A 21,936-nucleotide genomic window follows, 5' to 3' on the forward strand; every position below is an offset into this window, starting at 1 on the left:
GAAAATGGCGCAATGGAATATACTATCATGTGTAGGACAGGGTGTAACGAGAAATTAAAATTATGATTTGTTACCGAAGACTCTTTTTTCATGTATGTTAAAACATACACAGTATTAGTTTATTTCATCTGACAATAATGACAGAAATGTAATAGTTGTCTTTTCTATAATGGCAGATACACAGTAGTCAGACGACACAACACTCTATCTTACTTTGAAACTGGACTTGGTACACGCCAACTTGAGGTTAGAGTTGATAAATGCCGCAGTGTGTGTGTGTGTGGATGTCGTTTGGTTTTTAAATAATCGTAGTTAAAGGAGGGCTATTCGTTTTACTTAGACGCAAATATGGCCTCAGGTAAGATTGGTTTGGTAGTGCAAAGCGAAAGGCACGTATTTTGTGGTTGGTACGTACTTAAATGGTAAAGGTGAACGTGTGGTAAGCGAGAAAAGCCAGGGGCTAACGTTACCCCTTAGCTGACAAGCTAATGCTAGCGTACTGAGTAGCGAGGCAGTTAGTAAGTACCTCCTAGCAGTTGTTGTGGCCTAGCTCTAATTTTCTGCCTTAACATCATGTAAATTCGTGTCATAGTTATTCGAAATGTCCTCAGAGAGAAAATTGCCCACACATAATGCAAGATTAGTTGTTTTTTTGCTATGCAGGTCAAATGGTTACAACCCGGTTTTAACCGCCATTTTTGTTTGGCAGCGTGGTCTGAGGCTAATGTAGCAGCTAGCTGCTAGCCATCTAGCGAGCCAGCTTAACATTAGCGGCTAGCCAGCTGGCTAAATAGCTGACAATGTGACGTGTGTAGGCTAAACACGAATTTACCTATTGCTGAGGTTTACCATCACATGTTTGTATTGTTTACATTCTTCTTTTGATTGATGACTAAACGTGGTTATGATTTTCCACTTTACGTCTAGATTCGGGCTACGGGCAGCCTGGAGCTCAACAAAGGTAACGTTGCTAGCTTTATCAATCTGATGTTAACGCTAGCGAGTCAGCTAGCCTGTACACACCGTAAAGCGATGGCGTGCTTATGTCCATTCAATCACAGACGCTATAAAGTTGTTAACTTAACCCTACAAGGTATTGCCTTGCCATGATTCTTAACATACTTGATTCTTAACATACTCGTTTGAGGGTAACCTAGATTTAGCCAATCAGTTTACCTCCTCGTCAACGTTAACATTTCTGATGTTTCCCAACTGATTTTTGTGTCCAATGTTAAAATAAATTGATGTTAAATGCTTGTCTTGCAGTTATGGCTCTTATGGAAGTCAAGGCTATCAACAGACTGGACAGGTTGGTGTGGTTATCTGCGGATAAGTTAACATTAACCTTACTCCTATTGATCTCTACACCACGTTGTCGAATGTAGGTTAACATGCATATTATATTTCAGCAGGGCTATGGGCAAGGCAATGGAGCTGGTTCTTATGGTGCGTATGGTCAGTCAGGTGAGTGGCTTAGCTGCTCTTCCTCGTTAATTAAACCTCTGTTTCCATGCTCTCTGGCGTTGTGTTGACTGTTTTTTTTTTGTTTGTCCTCTTCATAGAAGGGTATGGTCAGCCGGCCCCCCAGAGTTACTCTTCAGGCGGCTACGCTCAGCAGCCACCACAAAGCTACGACTCCTATGGTCAGCCAAGCACGGACGCCACGGCTGGGTAAGTGTCACATCGATACAAACTCTTCACTCTTTAGGTTACTCACCTTTTTGGTATCAAATGGGACACAGATGAGAATTTTGCAGGTCCTAGGAAAACATAATTTGGTGTCAGGCCTATTATTTGGGCGTCAGAATAGTATAGTCCGTCTCTGTTCTTGTACTCTGCACAATGACAAAGTTGAATCTAATATTCACTGGTTAGCGGTTCGGACTTGTAACCGGTGGGTTGCCGGTTCGAACCCCGACCAGTAGGCAGAAGTGCCCTTGAGCCTCACTGCTCCCCGAGCGCCGCTGTTGTTGCAGGCAGCTCACTGCGCCGGGATTAGTGTGTGCTTCACCTCACTGTGTGTTCACTGTGTGCTGAGTGTGTTTCACTAATTCACGGATTGGGATACATGCAGAGACCAAATTTCCCTCACGGGATCAAAAGAGTGTGTATGTATACTTATACTTAGAAGACTCCCAACCCTACTCTACCTCTGACTCTGTTAGCCACCAAATCAATTTTTGAATGTAGTTCTGGAAACTTGGTTCACTTTTATTTCCAAGGGTTGTAGCCACCACTGGTGAAATGTACAACTACAGTTTAATTAAGCTCTTAACCAATCATGGAATCTATTTTAAATGAAAGCAATTAAACAACTTTAAAGAAAGGCCAGGCTCAATCTTGGGTCCCTGTGGACATCTTCCTATAAGTCTTCTTGCATATCAACTTGTTGATTTTGGTTTCCTTTTGTTGACATTGCAGTGTTTCCCACAGAATTGAATTCCATTTGTGGTGGTTGGTTTGCAGAATTAACTTGAATACAACAGTTTTTAACAAATTAGCACAGCGTGGTTATGATGCTAACCAGATTTAAGCACAATTTAGTACAACCTGGAAAATCATTGTGTGGTGGTCAATGTTGATATTGTGGTGGGCCGCCACAAATAAGTCAATGTATGGGAAACACGGCATTGACTGTACTTTCATGGCTGTGGTAGAAAGTCTGGATAACTGTGTCCCTCCACTTATGTGATGTTAACCTGTCTGCATGTCTGCGCTGTAACACAAATGGCCTCTCGTAGGACATGTATACATTTTCAAAGTCAAGCCATCTTTGCTAACACGGTGCCCTCTTTCCCCTGTCGATCCTCTGCAGGTACAGTGACAAGGCCTCTTACGGCCAGCCGCCGAGTGCAGGCTACGCCCAGCCAGCCGCAGGTGGCTACGGACAACAGTCCGGCAACAGCTATGGTCAATCTGCTGCTCCAGTAGCTGGGGGTGGAGGAGGCTATGGCCAACAGTCAGGTGGTTATGGCCAGTCTCAAGGGGGCTATGGAAGGAGGAACGAGGGTAAAGTGTCCTCACGTGCCTGTTCACTAGTTACGAGCAGCAGTTTCCTACACACATTAGGCCTTTTCCTCTCTCCACGGCTGCCAAACTATCATCTCTGCTGTAGTTGTCTAATCTTAAAGCTGCAGTTGGCAAGATTTTTTTTGATCATATTCACTAAAAAACCGACACTATGCTCCGACAGAACAACATAAATCAGCCGGTTTTAGAAAAAAAACACGCACTTCTACCTCCACCTAGAGCCTGTTATTTGTTTTGCAAAAATCCACAGCTCCCGTTATTCTGGTCCAATCAGAGCAGGGCTGTGTGAGATCTGACTGTCAATCACAGTCTGGTGCGCACTGACGAGCACAAACTCGATGAGAGGGTGCTCGGTGGTAGTGGGCGAGGGGCATGAGAGTTGTAAACATTCAAAATGTTGGTTAAGTCCCCCTCAATCTGTCAGACTTGCCAACTACAGCTTTAACTTGTGCAACTGTTACGGTCTTTGAGCAATTTGTGGTAGAAGTTATGTTTCTGCTGATGGACTTTTTGGTACTGCTGGAGTTGGGGCTCAAAGATGAGTGTGTGTGGGTGCACGTTTGTGTGTGTACTAGATAAAGGCAGCTAGATATTCTCTTCTGTGTTGGCTGAAGACCTGTGGGTTATACTATGACGTGAGAATAATGGTATGTTGAGAAAAAAGGAGTGTTCAGAATTCAGCGAACCAAGGCGTACAGTTGCCTTGTTGCCCGTCATTGTTGTTAACACTTTAAAGCCAACAATGTAATATTTGAAAGCACCTCTGCCTCAACAGGCCCCCTAACCCCGCGCCATAGTTTACCCCTCTAAGGTCGTTGGCTGTGAGGCTGCTGTGCGTGTCGTGTCGGAGTGTCATTGTGCCCATGTTTGCCCCTCGCAGGTGAGAGCCGGCGGTATGGAGACGATGCTGGTTCTGACCGCTCCGAGGGCTACCGTGGCAGGGGCCGTGGGGGCTACGATCGCGGTGGCTATGATCGCGGTGGCTACGACCGTGGCGGAAGAGGAGGCCCACCTTCTGGTATGGGGTAAGTCACTGAGCGTGCAGCCCCAAAAGGTATAATCACATTTAGAGAGGGATGCCCATGATTTCCATTCTTAATCCTCCACCTAAACCATTTAGGCCCCCCCCCCCCCCCGCCTAAACCCTAAATCTAACCCCCAAAACACACACACACCTACCTCCACACCACCCTTTTCCCCTCACTCCACCCATGTACTTCATCCACCTTACCCCCACATCAACAGAGTCTCAGCTGAACTGGTAGCACAAGTGTTACGGTAATACCCTGCAACCCCCTTGGATTCACTCTTGAGTCTGTTAGCGCAAAGCGATGTGGGGAATGTGTTGACTGGTGCTCACCTGTTCGTCCTGGAAGCTCTGCCAGTCATGAGATTTGGTGCAGCACCTCACTACCTGTTTGCACAGAGCACCTCTGCTCTCTCTCAAAGGTATCCTCCCTGTGTGGTCACATTCCTGTGTCTAGGCAGTACACTACAGTGCTTCTATCCTTATGTAAAGTCTCACGGAAAGCCATTCAGTACTCTATTCAACACATAACTAATGTATGTATTCATTTTTAAATGATACCAGTCTCCCAACACCTTAGTAATGAAATTAGTATGTTGCCATACGTGCTTTGCAGCCTGCCTTGTTTTTATCTGTTCACTGTAAATCTAGCAAGAGGATTGACTGCCATGGGGTAAAAAAAAGAAACACTTTATCCACTTGTCCTGTATCCACCTGTCCCATCATTGGTATATATATATGGGATCTGTTTAGGTCTCAGGAGGTAATGATTTGCCAGTGCCTCATGTTCCTGTGCACCATTTAGAAAGTCCACTGGTTGTAAAGTTTCGCCCTGCTATATGGCCACCCCACCCCCTTCCCATTTCGATTTGCGGAAACCCCATGGACTGTGAAATCTGCCCTGAGGTTGTATTTGCTGTCGACATGCAGCACAAGCTTGCCAGATCAACTATTCAAATGGGGACAATGTTGAAACGGTGACATTGCAGTGTTGTGTTCTTGTTTCACATGGACTGGTTTGCTTTTGTGTTAACATGGTCTACATTTTATACTGCAGGTATCAAAGTGAATGAAATTTAACTCGGACCTCAGCCATTGGAGCTCATATAAGCACTCAATGGAAGAAAAATAGATTCTCATTGTACGCTTCTAGAACTTCAGTGTCACACTGGTTAAAATTTAAACCCCACATTTACAAGGTAGCCCAGAGGCGACCCTGCCAAAGTTTTGGGACCAGACACTTAAATCACAACTTTCTGATTTCCTGAACAAATCTGACTATGGATCAACCACTCTTCATTTGCAAAACTGACTGTAGATTTGAAGTCAAAATTTGGCCCCAGTTACTTTAAATTTCCTACACATTGTCTCCTGTTTCGTCTATTGGCCCAACTTGTGTTGGATGGGAGACCTCCCTACCTTCTGAGTTAACCATGGCAGGGCATCCTAGAACTGTGACTGTGTAGTGGGGAGCTTTGGGCTCCTGGTTTGCGACAAAGGAAAGCCATCATATCTTCAATTTTTCCTCCGCAGTGGTGGGGACCGTGGTGGCTACAAAAATTTCGGTGGTAAGTGATGAGCATCAGAACCGTCTCAATGGGGGAGGAAGGAATGAGAGGAGGAAAAAAAAGGAAAAAGAAAAAGGAGAGGAAAAAAAATAATAAAAGGGGGAAAAAAAGCTTACTTTACAAAGATCAATCTCTTGAGCCACCATTTATGTCTGTGCATACCCCAGGAGCATCAGTATTTAAACTGTCTGTATGAGGTTTTCCTCTGGTAAAAGCTCATCTGGTATAAGCTTATATCTGTAACATGATTAACCTTACACTTGCATGGAGGGTGAGAGCGTGGTAAATGGCAGCCTATGGATGAGCCACTGTCGCCTGTGGTGGAAAGAAACTTGCCTTAGCCAAAGAGTACTTGTGGTTTGTTTTGTTTGCTAAACTCAAGACCCTGTGCTTTGGTGCTGCAAGGAGTTCTCCAATCACTCAAAGGTTATGCAAACACTGGTGGATAGCTTTATATTGTCAGTATATTGCCAGTCAATTGTAAAAGACAGAAAGAAGCTTGTTTATACAAAAAAAAAAAATATGTAGCCCAAATAGTTATGCAGTTAAGCATCTAACGGCGTCTCCCTCCCTTCTCCTGTTTTGTTGTCTTTCAGGACCCAGAGACTACGGCCAAAGGGATGATGCTGGTGAGTATTGGCCAGATGCGAGTCTGGTTCTGCTTAAGCTACATTGTGCATGATTGGGTGGACTAGAGATGAGTCACTTGGTCAGCCAAGCTTGCTTTAAGGGATCCCGTGTTTCTCAGCTTTCTCGTTTTGTTTTCTTCGTTTAGGTGGAGAGACGGACAACTCTGACAACAACACCATCTTTGTTCAGGGCCTGGGAGAAGACGTAACCACTCAGGAAGTGGCCGACTACTTCAAGCAGATTGGCATCATCAAGGCAAGCCACTTCCCTCTAGCTGTAGCCAGCTTGTCTGATTCCGCTCACATTTACGGTTATTCCTTTTAGCGAATGCCATTATCTTCAATGGCTAGTATTTGAGTGTTGGACATTTAACGTTCAGTTTGACATCCAGTTATTATGAAGATTTGCTATTGTTAATGTTGTTGTTATAATTATTATTATTATTATTATTATTATTATTATTGGTCTTATTGGCTCTTTGCATGTACGGCTCGTTTGTTTCCGGTAGAGCTAGGTGTGTTTGAACCTGCCACTATTGTTAATGTAATTAATGTCTACACGGACCCGGTTAAGTGTTGCCTAGTAAATCAGCACGGTACGATAAAGAAGGATTTATGAGTTAAAATGGTTATTATTGGGCAAACAAGATATTCAGTGTCTGAGTGAAGATGTAAGGAGCATAATATAACAGAAGATGCCGTTATGACACAGTTAACGCTCCACCCGAATTAAATTGGCCGCATTGAAAGCCTTTCGTTTAAGTAGCCCATTATACTAGATAAAAGTCTCTCCTAAGTAAACCTAAATATTCTACTGCTACAATCACCACTTGCAAGTTGCAGTCATTTTCATTCTGTTTTGTTGTGTGGTTTTTTTTGTTTGTTTGTTTTTTGCTACAGTTGAACAAGAAAACCGGCCTGCCTATGATTAACCTCTACACAGACAAGGCGACGGGGAAGCTGAAAGGGGAAGCCACCGTCTCGTTTGACGACCCGCCCTCTGCCAAAGCTGCCATTGACTGGTTTGATGGTGAGCACTAGCCTGTTTTCCAGACTCACTGCTTTGGTTCACATTGTTTGGTTCACATGCTTTGTGTTAACTTTGAAATCGTTGGTCCAGCCTAATGAATCACATTGATCAGAGAATCCTAATGTTACTTCCTACTTTGCCTAACCTTTAAAAAATTGATAATAAACCACATTGGCATAGTAGCTTTGCTACTAGATCTACCTTTTACCGCAGCCATTTTCAAAATGACATCCCCCTCGTTGCTGAATGGCCAAGCACCCTGATGGCCGAGGGAAATGTTAGTGCATTGTCAGATGCCAGGCTAGTATTGAAAGTGGAAATAGTTGATGGTGAAATTAAATTGAACGGCGATACTAGGTGGTAGTGGTGTAACGGTACACAAAATCACGGTTCGATGTGTACCTCGGTTTTAAAGTCAGTTTGGTTAAGTTTGGGTACAGTAAGCCTGTAGGTACTGCTAACATAAAATCCACTTATAATATGTTTGATGTGGAATGGGAATAGTATTTTTTTTTAAAAGGTGTCATGATTTTGACATTAATTGACTAAACTGACATACGCAAAAAAAAGAGATGTCTGCTCAGATCGGAAGCAGAGCAATGTTGAGTCCTGCTATAGCACCAGCCATTAGCCACAGACTAACCCTCTTTGAAACATGTTTATCAACCACATTTCCACCCGCGTCATGTTGCTTGAAGTCACAATTGGGATCTTGCTCAGTCACAGGCTGTATCGTGTCAAGTTGAACACTTGCCTGTCTTCCTGTAACTACTCATTTGTAAAAAAAAAAAAAAAAATTTCCCCCTACTTCATATGCCTCCCATCACTCAAACGGTCTGCTGCTACAAACTGCTGTTCATATCTTTGAATTCGTCATGTTTATTGTGTGCAACACTTCTTTTGCCTTCAACAGGAAAGGAGTTCCAAGGAAAACCCATCAAGGTGTCGTTTGCCACCCGTAGGGCTGAATTTGCAGCCGGCAGCCGAGGAGGTGGTGGTGGTGGTGGTGGTGGTGGCAGAGGACGTGGAGGTTCGAAACGTTTTTTTTTTTTTTAGTTTTTTTTTTTCAAATTTCATTCATGTTGTGCTTGTTCTTTAAACCAGTTTCGAATTCTAACCATGTGCTGCTGGAGCCTGTTCCAACCTAACTAAACCTTTTAATTAAAGCAAAAACCATTATCACAATTATTTTGAACAATAGATATTGTTATTTAACCTGATAACTCAGTGATTTCGGAAGCGCCATCTATTTTGTAAGCTGTAGAGTAAAATGTTTTTGATACAAAAATCACTGACTGGTCATGGCTGGTTTGATGCAACACCTGATCCTGGTTCTTTCTGTCCCTCCTTCCAGGGTTCAGGGGTCGCGGTGGATTTGGTGGTGGCGGACCCAGCTTTGACGTGAAGGGTGGAGACTGGCCCTGTCCCAACAGGTAGAGGGCGCTGTTCTTATTCCTATGTAGATTCTACCACAGGGAGTTAAGTGAGTGGTGATATGTGCACTGGAGGAGGGAGTTGGGCAGATGCCTCACCTGTACCTTTCTTTTACCCCTGAGGTCATTTTATTTAATCACAGCTGTTCAATTATTTGGATGGGTGCTGCTTGGATGTTGGGCTTTTACTTCAGAAGAACATGCATCCTGTTTTATTAGTCCTCATTTGGATTTGGTGAAACTAAGGCTGGAACAATTCAAATGAAACTAATTGACTAAATTGTCAAACTCCTTTATTGGTGCTATTTTTGGTAATTGGTTAATTCGTTTGTGACAATTTTTCAGAAAGATGCAAAATTAACTGATTTTATCAAATAAAACAACAAATTGATTAATCATGAAAGTAACAGATTAGTTGACTGAAAATAATTTGGTTGCAGCTTTAGGTCAAATAGATGGATTTGGTCAAGTCTTTTTTTAAATCTGTAGACTTCATAATGGAAGCAGAGGTGTGGTCTTAAGTGTGTATGGCGGTGATTGAAATTTGCACCAACCAGATGCTGTGGAAATATAAAAAGTGACTGGTAATTTCACCAAGTAGTTTGGGTCCATTTATGTGACGGTGGCTGGTAGAATGAGTGTGTGTCTATGTGTGTCTGTTGTTCATCCTTGATTTTCTCTCCTCCCTCAGCTCCTGTGGCAACATGAACTTTGCTCGCCGTCAAGAGTGTAACAAGTGTGGCGCGCCCAAGCCTGGAGACAGCTACGGTGGAGGTATGTCGGGAGCACTGGCCTCTAGCCCCTGGGCACACAGGTGCCCAGTCAATGCACACATTATTGCCCTCCTCATGACCTCTCACAGATTCTCTCCCTCTGCAGTAATCATGAACAACAACAAAAAAGAAACAAAAAGAAAAATGTAGTTGAGACAAAAACTGCTTTTCACAGTAAACTAGCATAGTTTAATCATGTGTCCCTCTGTTTCCCGTGCGGCCCCAGACCGCGGTGGCGGTGGTGGTAGGGGAGGTTACGGCGGCGACCGTGGAGGTGGCTTCAGGGGCCGTGGCGGCGGTTTCCGGGGTGGAGATCGCGGTGGCTATGGAGGAGGTGGTGGAGGATACGGCGGTGGCGGCGGCGGCTACAAGATGGGAGGAAGGTGGGTTACCTGGGGATTTTTTGGATTTTTCCAGAATTTACCTGAGCAACTAGTGGTGATCTCAGTGTCGCCCATCTGCTTATCTCTGGGATACCATTTAAGCATTGGCATGACTACTTATGTAATGATTGCTCAACTAAGCACCTCTGTTTGCATTGGCGTTTCGTTGTTTTCATGCACTGATGGAGCTAGTTAAATGTCTTCTTAAAACCATGTACATGTGAAATAAACTCTTAATTTAGATAGGGCTACATATTTGACTATGTGCAGAGGTGATTCATGATCCCTCCCCCCCCCCTTCTCTCTTCAGAGGCGATCACAGGGAAGACAGGAGAGACCGGCCATACTAAAGAATCTCCCCAGAGCCCCGCTCCAGTGGTCCGGGGTTGTCGCCGAGGTGACGAGGAAGGGGTCATGGGTCGGAGGGGAGGGGTCACGTCCACATCTGCGATTTGCATACCTTTCATTGCCAGCGCGTCCTATTGATGAACTGTTTCTAAGCGATCTTTTTGAGGCAGAAGTGTTGATGTTTGTCTACTGTGAGGGGATTGGTTGGGGGGGTGGGGGGGCAGGGAAAAGATGGAGGGAGGGAGGGGCATGGCCAGAGGTTATTTTTGTTACTTTAATTTTTTTTTTTTTTTTTTTTTTTTTTGGTTTGTTTCTTCCTCCCCTCCCCTTTTTCCCCTGATTCTAGTAAGTTTTGACATTTTTGAGCTTGACCTAGACTTGTACCAGACTTCATATCATTGTTTTGTAAGATTAAACTGATCTGTTTTACTTTACTGTTCTGTTTTCTTTTTGTTTTTCAAATGATATTAAACACCATTCTGATCTTAACCTGTTGCGTTTACTGCTCCTATGCTGCAGGCATCACCTGTATTGCCAGACTCGGTCAATTCAGTGTATATTTTGTTATAAAGATATCCCTAAGAGAGAGATGTCATACAGAACACTAAAAAAAATAAAATTAAAATAAATAATGTCTCTGCTATATCTGCGCTAAAAGGAGCACGTTTGCCAGTTTAGTCTCACTGCTTCCCAGATGTTACCTTGTCAACTTGAGTTGACGATTGGAGGCACGCCCGTGTGTCTGGGAGGCGCTACTGCCCTCCCGTTCCTTAAATCCAGCGGACTGCTGCAAGCGCATACTCGGACCCGGCATGGGAGCGCACTGCAGAGTAAGCTGGGTAGTGGAAACGAATTCTCCACAGTAGAGCCTCGCAGTGGGTGTGGGAGAATGTCAGTTTTCGCGTGCTGAATACCCTTTCTAGTATTTTGATGGTGACTCAAATACAGTACTATGATCGCCGTTTTCTCGCCGTGTACTGTTGAGTTACGCCTGTTACTGGCGCTTCTGTGCGTTGCATGCCATTGCTCACCGGTATCGAAGTGGGAAGCAAGTCAAGCTGATGTCCAGGTAGGTGACGCTTTGTCATAAAGGAGCCTAAACTCCTCTCTGTTAGATATCTTTGCCAGACTAATTGTTTTCGTCAGTTTGGCTATGAGCTTAAGCAGTTATGTGTAGCCTAATTTGAATTTGTAGGACATGTTAATAGACTGAGCGGCTGTTCATTAAAATTGCGCGCGGTCTGTCGAAAGGAGATTTAACCTGCTCATTAACTCGCCATATGCCCGGAGGAGCATACGCCCACCACAACCTCCAATTGGTTTAAATAACAGGTAGAGTAGCCTAAGCTAGGCTACATGTGGTTTTAAACAAGCCTTTGAGCGTATTTTTATGCGTCCTGGCATTGTGGTACTTTGTTTTGCCTGTGTGGATTAGATGTGGGTCTGGCTCGTCAGGCAAGATTAGCTCAGATAACAACTGGAATATTGAAGTGGGCCCAGGCTATTTTTAATTTCGCAATCAGTGGTTTATTCAGCACTTTTAAGAAACTGTTTCCCTAACCATGCCCACTTTTACTAGGGGAAAATGGGATAGACTAGACCATTGCATCCTCTTCACCCTTTCCTCATAGGCTACTTTGCAATAACTAAGTGAAGTCTTCACAGACGTCGAAAGTGGCACTGCACATGTTTAATTCTCAAATACTAGATAGGCTACAATTTAGGCCACCCCTGGCTCAAGGCACCATTTCATTACAGCCTATTGCTGTGCAGTGAGCTAAATGGAAAGACGACTTTGCTAAATGCTCCAGTCTGGGTAGCCTCTGATTCTCCCTTTGCGCTGTGCTCCCCCACACCCGCTGTTATCATCCCTCTGGGGCCTCATCCTGCTTGTCTCCCTAAGACATCCATGATAAATCGTCTCGCTTTTTGGTGTAAGTCTTTGTCAGAAAAGAACTGAAAAGCCCGGTTAGAAATTGACACGGGGCTTTGTGCTGTTCTAAAACTAGTATTGTCCTCCTGTTTTTGGCCCTCGTCAGCCAGCCATGGGAGTGTCTGTGCGACTCTCATGTGGTTGGGATAGTCAGCTGGATGAGAACTTAAACTGGCATGGTTGGGAAATAGGGACAAGCCATATTCAGATGTGGTGAAAATTGAATTACACCCAACAGCCCTTAAAATAGAAAACAAAATGATTGAAGGCAGTTACCCACAAGAATGTGTGGTGCCTTTCATTGTATTGTTAACCATGAACACATTAGGGCACTGAAACATGCCTTTTGTGGGTGGCACCAAGAATGTTTTTTATAAATGATGAGATCTTCTGTTTACATTATCCATAAATGATAGGCCAAATTATTAAACATTTTTTCCATAAAGTTCTTCCATTTTCATTGTTGGCTTAAAGGCTCTCACCTGTCTGTTGCCTGAGACTGACAAAAAACATGGGCTAGGCCTATTTCTTCTCTATGTTTTTTTCAGTGGTGTGTTTTTTTGTTTGTTTCAATATTCATACATGGCATGTTGTCATGTTGTTTTTTGTCTTAAGGCTTTCTAGTCTATCTCAACTTGGAAAGTTGATTGAGGTGTCTTTTTTGTTGCTTTTTTGGTCTTTTTCGGTACCATGCTAAAAACAAACTCACCTGCAGCCAAGTTATGCTAAGCATTATAAGTCAAACATATTCCACACTGGATGGGCTACATGCAGAATCTGTTGAAATGCTTTCCATCGCCATTTCACCATTTTGTTAAACTAAACATAAGATCAACAGATAGCTTTGGCATTAGAATCTGCATTATTTATGTTATACATCTGATCTTTATTGAGGGGATGGCAGCATAAAGCCCATGAAATGAGCTGGCTTAGTCAGTTCTACAACGCCTGCAACATGAGCCATATTTGGGTCTAACATGATCCAGCTGTGGCATGAACGGGTTCTAATTTCCTCCGTGTATCACGGCATATCTGTAATCGTCCCGGATTCTGTCAGTGCAATGCCTTCTGGGAATTATTACGCCCTCCTCTGGGGTCTTCCCTGGCTGGCGTTGATGGGTGGTCTGGAATCTTCTAGGAAACTCTCATCACCCTACGGAATGAGGAGTAAAGGTGTATGTATGTGTTTCTACCTGAGCGAGGGGGAAAGAGTAGATGCTTAATTACAGGTATAACGTGATGAGGGGAAATGTCTGAGGAGTGTAGATCATACCAGAGCAGCCTTAAAATGCTCTGGTGACATGCAATCAGTTTTTGAGCTTCATTTCATACAAGCCTATAGGATTTCATGTTCTGTATCCTTTTTTCCGACGCAAAACCAAGTTCAATATTTTCTTTCACCTCAATGCTGTTACTGTATGATATGAATCAAATGCACAACACAAATGAATATGAAACATCTCTAAATTAACTTGATTTATTAAAATAAATTCTCATTTCAAAAGGTCTACTGAATCCTTTTCAAACCTCCCAGATCCCCTCTTAGGCTCTCTCTACAACTTCACGCAGAGGTCAACATCTGTGTGTGTGTGTGTGTCTGTGTGCTTGTTCTTGTGCGTGTGTGTATGCGTGTGTGTGCGTGCGTGTGTGTGTGTGTGTGTGTGTGTGTGTGTGTGTGTGTGTGTGTGTGTGTGTGTGTGTGTGTCTGTGTGGAGATGGGGTGACATGTACATTCAAGGGAAAGCATCTATCTTCCCCTAAAGTACACCACGTCAGGCGGTGTATACAGTGACACAGCTGTGACTGACTGTGGTGTGTGTGTCTGTCTCCCAGGGCTTCCTCGAGAGGTATGGATACCTGCACCAGAGCGATCACAGGCACAATGCTGCAGAGCTCAAGTCAGCCGTCAGGTAATCAGCTCCACAACACTGCACTGCACTTGACCATATCATACCATACCATACTCTACAATACCATACTATACTATACTATACTAATCTATATGATTCCCTGGGCGCTAGATCAAGGGCTGCTGTCTACTCCGGATGTGTATGTGTGTACTAGAGTGTGTGTGGGCTCCTGGTTAGGTCACTGCTCCTAGTTTGCGTGCATGTGTGTGTGTGTGTACACTACTCCCGGATCGTAACTAAATTATACAATACTATAGAATACTATAATATACCATACTATACTATACTGCACTATACTACACTATACTGTACTATCACACATTACTACACAAAAACATACCGCACCACGGCTCTAACTTCAGTGAGTATCTAATAGACTGACAGGAAGATGTGTGGCTGTTACTTGGTGGTTGAGTGAGTCTGAACATCTTCTGATTAGCAGCCGGGTATTTTTCTGTTCTTTTCTGTTCATTACCCATTCCAAACTTTCATCCTTCTCTGAAATTTACTACCCATAAATCCTCCCGGCAGTTTGTCTCTCCTAGGATGTTCTTGCCTGAAGGAGTCTTTATCCATTTATTGAGGACAGGGACATTGCAATGTCACAGAGCCGAATGCACCTCTCTCTCTCTCTCTCTCTCTCTCTTTCTCTCTCTCTGTGTGTGTGTGTGTTCTCACTGTAAGATTCTATGTGTGTATTCCAGTATACAGCTAAAACACAAACAAACAAACAAACAACCATTGCTCCAACCAAACCCTGCTACAGCAAGAAGAAATAACTTTAGTGTGTAACAGTTATGCATGAGCCTGATTTTCCACACCCTCCTTGGCTTCATTGAAAGTGCTTGGTCATTTATGTGAGAGAAGGAGTTTAATGACTGCTTGCTTCAGTCAAGTCCTGTATGACTTCAGCTCATGTAATGCACTATATTTGTGGGGGTGTTTTCACAGACCTCCATACCAAGCGGGAGACTGAGCTCCGGGACTGCTCTGAGACAGGCAGCCAATCAGGCGCGACTAGCGGACCTATTAAGATTGGCTTGTGGAGCTGTAATCTAATGACCATTATTTACGCTGGAATTTACACTTATCTAGATGTGCGCTGGCTGGATGGCTGGCTGGGCCTGGGCCAGGCCCATTAGGCTGAGTCAGCTGGCCAAGGAGTCTCCACACATTTCAGGAGGGGTGGCCCTGCTGCCTGTGTGGCAAATATGGCCGACACCACACACCTCTTTTTCAACTTCCTCTCATTTTGTTTCTCCTATTCCCTCTGGCTCTCCCTGTCTAATGCGGCAATCATGGCATAATGAAAAGTGTTGATTGGTTAACAGGGTGGTAATAATATGGAAATATGTATATGATCTCTATCTTTCTCTGATATATTCTCTGACAGTCTCAGTTAATTTCACATCTCTCACGTTACTTGATTTCTAGTTGATTTAGTTGATCTAGTGTGTCTTTTTGTTTTAGGGACTGTGGTATGTGTAAGGGAGTCTATTTCACTCTGTGCTCACTACCTGAATTCATCATAGTATGCAGACAACACAAATGGCAGCCATTTCAGAGAGCAAACACGCAGTACTGACTGACTAAAACTAGAGGCTGTGCACAGAGAGATGGGGCTTCAGTAAGAGTATAAATAATCGTCATGTCTCTTGACAGGGAGTTCCAGTGGCTTTCCCACTTGCCAGTCACCGGCAGCCTGGACAGCGCCACCCTGGGGAAGATGGCAGCGCCGCGTTGCGGGGTGAAAGACGGGGGTAGTCATCGAGCCTGGGCGAAGAGGGTCAACGCCATCTTCACAGGAGGCAGCGGCGGTGGGGGGCACCTGCGCAGGAAGAGATACATACAGACAGGTGAGTGGCCGTTTCTGTCACCTGTAGCGGATGCCGACTACCTCAGAGGGAAACTGTGTGGCTGTTAACATGGTCATACGATGTGTTGACAGCCAGTCAGTACTTCTACTGATGAAACTCATCATTTCCAAAGACAAAACAGTGTGAACAGAGGCATGCGTTGGTGATTTACTACCAGTTGCGCTCTCATTGAACAGTCAGCAAGTCATCAATCCGCCTCATAGACCCCATATGGAAACAAATGGAAATGGAATGAGTTGTTTGAAAAAGTGTTTTTTAGTGTGCAATACTAGGAACTAGAGACATTCGGATTCTTTCCAGCCATTTGTTTCCCGGTAGTCAGGGACGTGCAGTCTGGGCGTGTCTGACGTCATATAACATAATACCAGCGGCAGTGCCGAATGTATAATTACTGGCCTCGTTGGACAGGCCCGAGGTCGGCTCTGTGTGGAACTCCTCCCCTACAGGTGGAGGCATGCGTTAGATAATTCCTACCTGTCCTGCCCCTCCGCCTGACCTCACCTGATCTGGGGTTTGTTACACACCCCTGCACCACCCCAGGAGCGCTCACACATGCCAAAAACAACAACTTAATTACAGATCCCGTCCACAGCATGGACAGTAAAGGCCTTAAGTAAGCAGTAATAAAGTCTTTAGTCTAGCTGACCGACCCTTACGTAAAACACCACAGACTCCTGATTGACTTGTTCTGCTCTCAGGAGTTTAGCTCTGTAAAACCCATTAGACACTGAGTAAGGAAATACCTGTTGTATTGATGATATATTAGTTTTCCCTCTCGGTGCTGGCTGTTGTGATTAGCAATAAAGATGGAACCGATCCCAGGCTCTGTTAGTCTGTGTTGTTTCAGGCGCCCCATTACCTGTGGTTGTGTCCAAGCCACTTCACCGTTCCCACTTCCTCCACTTCCTCCCATGATGCTACACAGGAAGAGAGGGGAGAAGTGTGTGTGTATAGACAGAGAGATTAGCCCGCGAGCGTCTGACTGCTGCCCTGAGGCAGCACAGATGTGACGGAGGAGGGACGGATCTGGGCCAGACATGGCCCAGAATCCCCCCCGGCCTCAGCTGTTGTGTGACTGCTGAGAGGCCCCACCGTGCCACTCCGTCTGTGTTGTAACAGTGTTGAATCGGCAGAAACAACTCCACATTCCCTCGTGTCACTTGAGGGATTTGTTAACACTGCTGGAATGCTGCTGTGTGAAAGCAGCTTCAGCCAAAGTCAAGTTGGTACCTGACGCCTCCCATCTGTTCGCCCGCGTGAAGAAGACAAACACGTCTGTAGCCCGTTTCTGGAGCCCTGGACTGATGAAATCCGCCTCACCGCCAAGCTCTTGGCTCCTCTGTTATTGAGAAATGCAACTGCAATTATCTGTGCTGTGTAACTTCAGAGTGACCTCACTATCGGACCGTTTTTAAATGACCCAAACACGTCTGGGTCGTTGTTTTTGCTTAAAGTATATTTCTAACTGTTTGTGTTAGTTGTTTAATAGTGTGTGACTTTACCCCCATATATCATATCCTTGCAGTGTTTAATAAGTTATGCTTGTTTTGTTGCTCAGGCTTGCTGTGTTTGAACAAGGCCCCAGTGCGTTTTGAGGAAATCTAAAGAGCCTCAAGCACAACACACCTTGTCGCTTAAACATTTCACACATGTTGTGGGAATTCGACCGTTGCTTCCATTTAAAGCCTGCATTCCATCACCTTGTCCAAGATAAGCCAAGACTTTCACCTCTCTCTCCCTTCCATGCTCTCACTCTCACCTCTCTCAGTCTCCCTCCTTCTATCTTTAAAATGCTCCTACAGTTTGGGTGTGGCAATAATAAAAAGAACTTAGTTTTTAAACTTAATTATGGAAAAAAATGCAATTCTTAAATACCTTCTTCATTTCTGAGCACTGGTGCACCAAGATTCAAGATTGAATCTTGAATTTTGAATCTTGAATCTTGGTGCACTAGTGCTCAGAAATAAAGAAGGTATTTAAGAATTGCATTTTTTCCAAAATTAAGTTTAAAAACTAAGTTCTTTTTTTTAAACATTTTCTCTGAAATCTGTACTGTTTTCTCTGAAAACTATTAAAGCCCTAACTTCCTCTTACTAAACACTACTGCCTAATGGTCACTTCCTAGTCACTGCAATAGCTCTCTCTCTCTCTCTCTCTCTCTCTCTCTCTCCCTGTCTCCATCTCTCTCTCATTTGTTCACTCCTCTCTTCCTCTTCCTCTCTTTCATTCAGACTATCTGTATCCCCCTCTCTGGCTCTCAGTCTCTGCCTACTGCAATAGTAATTACTCCCATTTGGGAAGTCATGGAATGTCTTCGGGATCCAACATCCTGCTCCGTTATGGTTCCCCCCTCGGGACAACGCTTAAATGCTGCTCAGACTCACTGCAGCCAGATGGGAACATTACCCCTCTACATGCTTCATCAAGTCCAAACCCCTTAAAAACTCTCATTTATAGGTATTCCTGTACCAGTATGGAAATATTGCAATGTTATGATTTACGGTAATCAAATAGTGAATCCTAGTGCTTATCTAATATTTTACTTGAAGCACTAGATAATATGTTATTCATAGGCCTCTTAAAGCAACAGATGGAGACTTTGGTCAAAAACTAGCAAACTACAGACAAGGCGTTGTCATGGCGTAGTGTGACACAAACCACATAACTGCATAGTGCATGGCATAGGTGACAGGCTGGACTAGTTGACACTGTGCCATGAAAATTAATGTGAAGATGATACCATTCCCTGTTCCTATTACAGGAATTCTAGCTGAAATTGATCTACATTTAACAGCAAATTTACTTGTCTACGTGACGCTTTTGAATAATGGAAATCCTCTTGCAGTTTCTTTGTATTCTCAGTAGTGTTTTCTCAGTGTGGCAGATTGAGCTGTATTACCTTACAAACACACTTCTCTATCTCTGTCCCACACACACAGAGAGAGAGAGAGAGAGAGAGAGAGAGAGAGAGAGCATCTGGGCCAGATGTTTGAGGCGTGTAGGGTGGATTCCTGTGGCCTGCTCTGACACAGCAGCTGGCTCTGGGCTCTGGGCCCCGTCATCACCCTCCCCTGAGGGGCCACTCTGCTTCGCATGTCTCTGCCCCGTCACTGCCCTCACTCCCAGACCTCTCTCTCTCTCTCTCTCACTCCCAGACCTCTCTCTCTCTCTCTCACTCCCAGACCTCTCTCTCTCTCTCTCTCACTCCCAGACCTCTCTCTCTCCCTCACTCCCAGACCTCTCTCCCTCTCTCTCTCTCTCCCTCACTCCCAGACCTCTCTCTCTCTCTCTCCCTCACTCCCAGACCTCTCTCCCTCCCTCACTCCCAGACCTCTCTCTCTCTCTCTCCCTCTCTCCCGGACCTCTCTCCCTCACTCCCAGACCTCTTTCCTTCTCTCTCTCTCTCTCTCTCTCTCTCTCTCCCTCACTCCCAGACCTCTCCCCCCCTCTCGCTCTCTCCCAGACCTTGCTCCCTCACTCCCAGACCTCTCTCTCTTTCTCCCTCTCTCCCTCACTCCCAGACCTCTTTCCCTCTCTCCCTCTCTCTCTCCTAGACCTCGCTCCCTCACTTCCAGACCTCTTTCCTCTCTCCCTCACTCCCAGAACCCTAAATCTCTCTCTATCTCTCCTCCATGCACTCGTTCTCTCTCCCTCTCTTTCTCTATCTGTCTATATCTCTCTGTCTCTTCTTCAGTCTTCTCCACTCTCTTCACCTCTCTCTCCCTCTATCTCTCCATCCATACCCTTTCTATGTGTCTTCTTCTCCATCTCACCCTCTCTCTATCTGTCTGTGGGATATTAAGTGGCCCAAGAGATCTCTCCAGCCTGTCCTCACTGCCAGATGTCTGTCAGAGACACTCTCAGATTGTCTCAATCATGTCTCAGTTCTGTCTCAGTATATCGGCATCCCCTCGATGACCTCAGTCCTGTCCATTGTCATCCTTGTCACACAATTGAGCTCAACCTTGCCTCAGTAGTTGGGTTTCCATTCAGCTCATTCACACATTCGATGCTCATTCATGAACATGTGGTCAAAGGCAACGTGTTTCTGTATGCAATATAACAACACTGGCACTCTTGAAGGAGTTCAACACTCATCTCCTGAGCTTCTTATTCCCTCCTGTGATAACCTGGCATGGCCCCGCCCGCCTTTTCATTTCACTGAGATACTAGTCTGGCATCTGACAACACACTAACGTTTCCAAGATGCCTGGAGTAGTGATGATGCCGGTTTCAAAATAAGAATGTGTATGTGTGTACAGAAAAGATAGGCATAAATACATTGATTCCTGACTGTCGATGGGGTTTATTATCAGTTTGTAAAAGATTAGGCGAAGTAGGAGGTAACATTAGGAATCTCGGAACAATGTGATTGGTTAGGCTGGACCAGTGACTTCAAAGTTAACACAAAGTCTATGCCCGTTACGATGCTAGAGTTGGAAACATTTCCCAATAGTGAGAGGCCAGCCTCTCTTCTTGAAGTGAAACTAAGTAGTGTGTCTAGAAACCAGGCAAGTGCTGCGATGCTGAAAGCCAAGCAATGTGTGTCCCTCTCCTCACTCCAGTGGCCACGGCAACAGTGTTTGGACATGTGCTTAGCCTTCCTGTTATGGCTTTGCATAGTGTCCCGGGGAGTGTGTTGTTACTGACCTTATCTGTGTAATTTGACATTGTGTAATTCCATGTATACAAACATAGGTGGAAGCTGAAACAGGAAAGTGCAGTGTAGCGGTGTGTAGTGGTGTGTAGCGGTGTGTAGCGGTGTTTAGCGGTGTTTAGCGGTGTTTAGCGGTGTGTGTGTGTACGTGTACCCTGCAGAGCTGTGTGATTTAGATGTTTGGATGGGGGGAGCCATGTAATTATGTACAAGTCACAAGAACCACAAGCTCGTTGAGCAAACTGTTTACAAGACCCTGTGCACACAGACACACACACACACACACACACACACACATTCGCACATTCGTGCTGCTGGTTTATCCAGCTGTGCTTGGAGGTCTCTGTATATCCCATAATCCTCTCAGGGATTCCAGCATGTGCCTGTTTGTTGGTTGAGCATGAAGAGTGCTCAGGTCGCTGGGTCCACACACACCTTGGTGTTTTGTCTCGCTTCGTGAGCTGAAGTGGTTTATAAAACGGGCTCACAGTTGTGGTGGGTAGAAGAGTGAGAGGATACAGGTGCGCAGGTCACCCAGGTGGCTGCAGGATCAGGTGGATTTGGGCTCAGAGAGCCACTCGGAGTCGGGATATATTACCTCTGAGGATTTTGAAATAAACTGCTGGCCTGTGGACAAGGGGGCTTTACCACCAAGCGATGTTACTGGCTTATCTTGGTACCTTCAGAAGTAACCACTGATCAAAAGAACGCGTCACTGGCAAACAATAGAGGCTTGGAGCAGTGGTTGCTGCCAAAGTCACCTGTGGAAGCCAGTGACCTTGCGTTGGAGGCCAGTACTACACCCCTCTGAGCTCTGGGAGAGACATACATCTCCCTGTCTGTGTGTTTTGTTGACCTGAAATATGATTGGTTTAGAGCAGTGGTTCTTAAACTGATTTGCAGTCTGGATTAGGGACCTTTTTCTAAAGGTTTTTAGTCAAAGGCTGCCATTGACATAATGCCTTTGGTGTTGACATAGCCTACTTATAAGAGAAGACATTTCCTATCCCTGCTTCCAATGCCCATCTCGCAACATTTAAAAACCAAATCCAGCTGGTTAGAGAGAAGGGGGTCGCGAAACTTGGCCCATGCCCATGTACTTGATTTATCGTTTTCACAATTCACATTATTGTGGTGCTGCCCTGGTCAAACGTTAACAAGCTGGCGGTTTTCTGGCTCAGCTGGCCTTTACATCACCATCTATTCATTTGGCACTTTAGTCCAGGTAAACCCAACAGGTATACACAGTAGGGAAAGGAGAAAACAGTAAAAAAAAATGATTTGTTAGAACTTTAGCAATGATATGGAAATGCAGCCCAGGGGAACCATTTGTCTTTT

At 44.8% G+C, this 21,936-nt stretch overlaps 2 protein-coding genes across 4 annotated transcripts in view; both read left to right on the forward strand.

The window, feature by feature from the left end:
* The first annotated feature begins 246 nt into the window (after positions 1-246).
* On the forward strand, positions 247-10,426 carry taf15 (TAF15 RNA polymerase II, TATA box binding protein (TBP)-associated factor). 3 transcript variants are annotated; one of them, XM_076282750.1, is made up of 16 exons: positions 247-358; positions 928-961; positions 1,267-1,309; positions 1,410-1,464; positions 1,563-1,671; positions 2,816-3,009; positions 3,911-4,055; positions 5,591-5,625; positions 6,222-6,254; positions 6,401-6,510; positions 7,155-7,284; positions 8,198-8,314; positions 8,639-8,717; positions 9,409-9,491; positions 9,717-9,873; positions 10,184-10,426. In XM_076282750.1, the coding sequence occupies exons 1-16, from the start codon at positions 349-351 to the stop codon at positions 10,221-10,223; spliced, it is 1,374 nt and encodes a 457-aa protein (XP_076138865.1). In that variant the 5' UTR covers positions 247-348; the 3' UTR covers positions 10,224-10,426. The 3 variants fall into 3 exon arrangements, with proteins under 3 accessions (XP_076138865.1, XP_076138867.1, XP_076138866.1); XM_076282752.1 differs by having other exon boundaries at positions 2,816-2,964; XM_076282751.1 differs by having other exon boundaries at positions 1,410-1,446.
* Positions 10,427-11,024: 598 nt separating this feature from the next.
* Positions 11,025-21,936, forward strand: part of mmp28 (matrix metallopeptidase 28) — a 24,467-nt gene continuing 13,555 nt past the window's right edge. Inside the window, exons 1-3 of the mRNA XM_076282753.1 lie at positions 11,025-11,290; positions 13,988-14,064; positions 15,727-15,920. Coding sequence (XP_076138868.1) covers positions 11,174-11,290; positions 13,988-14,064; positions 15,727-15,920 — 388 coding nt within the window. The 5' untranslated portion in view covers positions 11,025-11,173. The remainder of the gene's footprint in view (positions 11,291-13,987; positions 14,065-15,726; positions 15,921-21,936) is intronic.

This window comes from Alosa pseudoharengus, unplaced genomic scaffold (genome assembly GCF_046254945.1).
Source record: "Alosa pseudoharengus isolate Yale_2024_CS ecotype anadromous, Long Island Sound unplaced genomic scaffold, YU_APseudo_1.1 YU_APseudo_1.1_scf_13, whole genome shotgun sequence".
NCBI classification, from domain to species: Eukaryota; Metazoa; Chordata; class Actinopteri; order Clupeiformes; family Clupeidae; genus Alosa; species Alosa pseudoharengus.